General features: G+C 42.2%; 1 protein-coding gene across 2 annotated transcripts in view; it reads right to left on the bottom strand.

Annotated features, from left to right (window-relative positions):
• Positions 1–3378: 3378 nt before the first annotated feature.
• The window catches only part of SEC24C (SEC24 family member C), a 29094-nt gene continuing 27142 nt past the window's right edge, over positions 3379–5330 (bottom strand). For both annotated transcript variants that reach the window (XM_010180872.1, XM_010180873.1), the window contains 3 exons: positions 4675–4866; positions 4158–4247; positions 3379–3718 (listed from right to left, as the gene is read on the bottom strand). In XM_010180872.1, the coding sequence (XP_010179174.1) occupies positions 3578–3718; positions 4158–4247; positions 4675–4866 (423 nt within the window). In that variant the 3' untranslated portion in view covers positions 3379–3577. The remainder of the gene's footprint in view (positions 3719–4157; positions 4248–4674; positions 4867–5330) is intronic.

Below are 5330 nucleotides of genomic sequence, written 5' to 3'. Positions count from 1 at the left end.
GGGCCGGCCGCGGTGCCGCCTTTCTCGTTCCCGCCTTCCTCGCTTTGTATTCTCAACGCAACTTAGGAGGGGTAGAGGCAGCGAAACGCGACCCAGGCCTGCTAGGACGACGGCAGCACTGCGCTATTCGCGCCATCTTACTTCGAGCTGATGTGAATCCTTTGCCTCTCATGCACCTGCTTTGGTCGTACCTACAGCTGACAGGGAAAAACCCGAGCATAGCAAATTGTATCGGCAAATACAGCTGCAGAGAGGGTGTTCCTGGACCAAGCAGGCATTTAGAGCGTGCAAGAAAGTACACTGAGAGTATTGGCTCCTGCTGGAGACCTTGAAGGGAGGGAACATAAAACACCTTTTAGTAACAGAACTGCTGCGGGTTGTTTTAGTAGCTACAGATAGGGTTAAAGTTCCCTCAAAGTTGCTCTTCTGTACCAACCTGGAATCACTGCTTTGGTGTTAAAATAGGAGAAATTGGTATCTACAAAGTTGAGTTTGGACTACGCTATAAAAATCAGGAAGTTCGCTAGAATTACCGCTTAGTGGTGGAACTGTTGTAAGCTTCAAATTAATTCCTGAAGAGAGAACTTAATCCAAACCACAGTACTTATAACAGATAATTAATAATACAGGACATTAGCATGGTTATGAGCAAATAAGTATTCTCCATCTGTATAAGGAACAGGTTAAGTAACACGTGTAACAAACATGGGAATCCTTTTGCTTTCCTTTGAATTCAAAGTTGGGTCTTGACACTGCTTGGGCATGATCTGGAAGCACACCGCAGTCAGTGCAGGAAGACCACCACCGCCACCAGCTCCTCCACTTACTCCATCCCGACAGGATGCTTATGGACATGGGCTCAGCAAGGCAATTTCCACACACATGGAAAGGGGTGCTGCCACAAAAATTCCTGCCAGCACAATTTACTCCATATGCTTAATGTACAAGATGCACAAGGCCCATCATTATCACAATAGATGAGTTCAGTAGCAGACTCGGGACGTAATGTACATTCTGTAGGAGAGTAATCTCAAAAATATGCTACAGCAAACTAAGTATTTAGCAATGATTGCCTTGTGCTTTCATACAGATTGTTGTAAGGTTATCAGCAACTTGTACAACATCAATGTTCTAGGCTACAGTCAAATTACACTGCCAGTTCACTCGACTTCATTTCTGCAATTAGCAACCCCACCCACACCCCTAAAAAGACTCCCAAAAAACAAACCACCACCCAGCTTCCCTGCTACCTTAACTCTGAAATGGGAGCTCTACTTCTCTGAAGAATTACTGCAGGAGTTGTTTAAGTTAACATTGCCACAAGGTAAGGGTAATACTTCCTAAAGGAGACCAAATCCTGTGCAACATGGAAGTTCAGAAGGGGCAGATAATTAAAAACCAATCATCTAAGCAAAGTAACAGCAAGATGAAACAGCACCTTTTAGTCTGCTGACTCGTGTTGAATTCCTTATCATCATTCACTGTGAATAAGAAGAAAAAAAGAGACTGAACTCGGTCAGCAGAAGACTGGATCGTAAAGGATCAATCAGCTGGACTTCAGCCCTTCCCATTTCCTCCCTCCCGCAAAATACAGGGTTTGGAAAAATAAGCAGTGTTTATTTACTAACAATGACATAAAATACATCTTAATATATTTTTATTTCTTTACAAATTAAAAGATGCATTGGAAAAACAAGTGAAGAAAATGAAAGGTTCATTTATGATTTCATTTCCACCCCCCACATCCCCCAATATTAATACTAGAAATTAGTATTTGTGGAAGTCTGTGGTTGCTGCGCCTTATATTCCTGGGAAGTTGTTTTTCCTCTCTGGTTAAAAATCCTCTAGTTTTTTTGGTTGGAGGCAGTACGTGGAGTAAAAAGTCAGCCACATTCATACAAAAACGCTGAAGGTTCTGTCAACTACATCTTGAAAGAGTTTCTCCATTACAATTTTCATATTCCCCTTTCTGTGTAGTGATGGGAGGGAAGACAAACTAGCAGCATTAGAAGAAAAATGGATTTATATATACATGCTACAGGATACGGAACTAAAACCACAGCCAGATCATCTCCTGATCTTAACAGGGACTTTCCTCTGAAATATCAAGCCCAGATAATATATTCTCTAATCCACCCACATTCTTCCTTCCACTTTTAGAGCTATTGGTAGCTTGTTAAGTGTTCAAGCTAAAATATACAAACCCCCTTTCAAAAGTGAATAAACGAAGCCCTTAGAATTCTGAATCTGATTTACACTTGCTCGCTTTTTGCGGGAGTCTTCTCATCCACCCTTGCAGAATGGAGCAGCAGAGTGGCCAAAGTGGATGGATTAATCTGTCTGAGGTATTTTAGTTTAACAAACAGGCTTATAAAAAGGTTTTGTGCAAGCTGATCAGTAGGTAGAATGGGGGAGGGTATAAACATCCAGTAATGAAACTCTTCACTATGGCCCAGATGCTTTCAATAACCAAAATCAGGTACTTACAATACCTACTACAGTACAGTCTAAATCTTAGGTTTTGTACCCTCTTCCTTGTATTCCAGGATACAAAGCAGTCTCAAATTTGCATCAGTATAACTTAAATTCCTGTTTGTTTGCTATAATATGTCCCAATAATATGGTTGAAAATGGCCACTTCTTTATCATCCAGTTCCTACACAGCCCCACATCACCTCGTTACAAGTATCTGCTGCTTAAGGTTAAGAAGCTTTTGTTCCCACCACCATCTGGATGGTTGGGTAAGCTCTGCAGGAGAGGCCACGGAACATGGGTTCAGGTGGACATCACAGAGCCGTGCAATGAGAAAGAAAGGAGTCACCACACGCAACAGGAAGCACCATCTCTACCCCACCGCTATCCAGAAGCTGGTGATTGTCGCTCACTGAACTATTCCTTACTCCATTACAGATCTGCACAGCAACTTATAATACAGGGGAGATTGCGTAAAGAAATTTACCCTGCTGCCTCCTAGCTTACCACTTACGTCCTTTTTCGTGGATTTCTGGTTCAGCCAGCCACATGATACATCTGTGCTCTGCAATGCTGTGTTTCCCTCTTAAGAGAAGGGGACACAAAATGTTTGGCTGCTCCAGCTCCCATCACTTGACCTGCCTCTTGTCCTCCCCACCTGCGCATCCTCTTCACACCTGGAGCATGCACACGCGCCCACACAAACACACAGCAACTACCAGAAGTTTTGAAGAGTTATCGCTTTTTCACCCAATGTTGAATCATGTACAGTGAACTGAAAAAAACCTACATTCATTACAACAGGATTAGCGAGCATGGAGGGGGGGTGAACTCCTGCCAAGCACAGGAAACAATTTAGATACAAGTAAAAGACCTGGTATCAAAGGCCTTTTTTTATTTTTTTTGTAGCCCTCACCAGGAAAATTTTTCATCTCTCATACGGGACTGGGAGAGGTTGAAAGGATTTCTGCTTATGCAATGTGTATTAAAAATTATGGAATTGTAGAGATTTCTACGTTGTCCTTTTTGAGGGCGCTGGGCCTTCTGATCAGGTCATTAGTGGAGACTGAAATGTCACTGCTGAGTTCCAGCACCACTCCCTCCTCTAGCTCAGTAGCTGCCGAATCTCCTTGTGCATGTGACACAGGAAGTCCACATATGAAGCCCCCCCACTCAGGCTCTTGTCCTCCACTAGAAAGTGTTTGAACAGCATTTCCAGCTTATCTTCTTGCTTCACAATTATTAACTACAAAAAACAAAACAAGAACAAAACAAACAGTGAGTAGTCGGCAGAATTAATGTTCTTGAGGAAAAAGAGCAAAAAGCTAAATAGCTCAGAAGTCCAAAGAGAAATGACCAGAATCGCAGCATATATAGCTTATGTGCTTTGACTGCTGTAGCTAAAGCTGGGTTATGTCTCAATCTTTTCTAAACAGAAGAAAATCACCATGTACCTGGTTTTGTGTAGTAGAATATTATAATAGGTCTGAAAAAATAGTTTTAGAACTATGATAAGCACAGAACTCCAAAGCTAGTAACAAAATGTTTTTCAGATCCTTGAAAAGTTTGAATCGCATTTATGACATAACAAAAAATAAGTTCAGCATTGCAGCATTACCAGACATCACCTGCTCTACTAAAAGGGAAGGTGATTTAAAGCCACAAATGGGGGAGAACATTTTTACCTTCATGTAGCGGGATCTCTGCACTTGAAGCATGTCAATCATAGATCGTACTTTCTTTGAAAAGGGGTTTTCCAGGACAGGCAGGGTACTCTGGAATGAAAGACATCCACTCTCCATTAGTCACACATAGCAGAGCGACATTAAACAAAACTCAGCAGTTCTGTCATACTACGTAAGGGTAGAGATACATCTCCGCCCACGAGTATACAACCTCTTTCACCTCAACTGGTCAAAAGAGAATATAACACCGTATCAGAATGAAAGTCCAGTGATTTGGGTTTTTTACATATTGACCGTTCTCCTCACCATCAGTGGAGATGTGGCTTGTCAAATAAAGCTAGGCAAAAGTATGCCCGACATGCCCAGACTAGGGACATTTCCACTGGTTTCACAGACTTGTGCTTCTCTTGTTCCCAGTATGAAAAATTTAACACTATTTTCTCAACTCGCTTTCTCATTGTTTTAAGTTTTGGGTGCCTATCACAGACACCAGGCCCCACGCTGCCATCCAGCTCACCAAAGAGTTGCTAATCTGACTGAAGGATGACACTCCAAAGAGGCTCTGGATCAGGCCTTGCTGCACATTGACTCCCACCCAGACAAAGATGTTCAGGCCATTCTCCAGCAGGTATATGTCACCCTTGGAGAGACGTTCCTCTGAGTTCCGGATTGCTGCTGGCAAGGAGTCGCTATCAACATCTGCTTTGGTCTGAGAGTGAAATAAAAAATAAAATAAAATCAAGTTTATAAAACCAGAACATCTTATGAGGTCCTGAAAATTTCTGCCACTAAAACCCCATTGGTTTTCCCATTTCTAGGGCTCATAAGAATGCAACAGTTGTGACTGAAGTATCATCTTCCTTAGCTTAGTTTTCTTACTGAAGGTGACACTGAAGCGTATCAGAGACTCTTGGTCAGCAGAAGAGAACATAAGGCTGGTGTGAAACTACGCTGTAGTTCCATTATTGCCTTATGGAGTAGGAATGTAATTAGTTGTTAGTGCTATACCAGCAACTATGGTACTGAAAAGTCAGAAGAGTACATGGAGTTGCCCTGCAATGATGAAAATTACTACATCAAGATAAAAGAAGCTTTAGGACTTTTCAAAGGCTATGAAAGGGTCAAGTGTCTTCTTTGCTGCTAGTCGCACGCTCTCAGCTCAGGAAGAAAATC

This window comes from Mesitornis unicolor, unplaced genomic scaffold (genome assembly GCF_000695765.1).
Source record: "Mesitornis unicolor isolate BGI_N332 unplaced genomic scaffold, ASM69576v1 scaffold7953, whole genome shotgun sequence".
NCBI lineage: Eukaryota > Metazoa > Chordata > Aves > Mesitornithiformes > Mesitornithidae > Mesitornis > Mesitornis unicolor.
The sequence above is the reverse complement of the archived record's forward strand: the minus strand, read 5'-3'. Positions and strand labels throughout refer to the sequence as shown.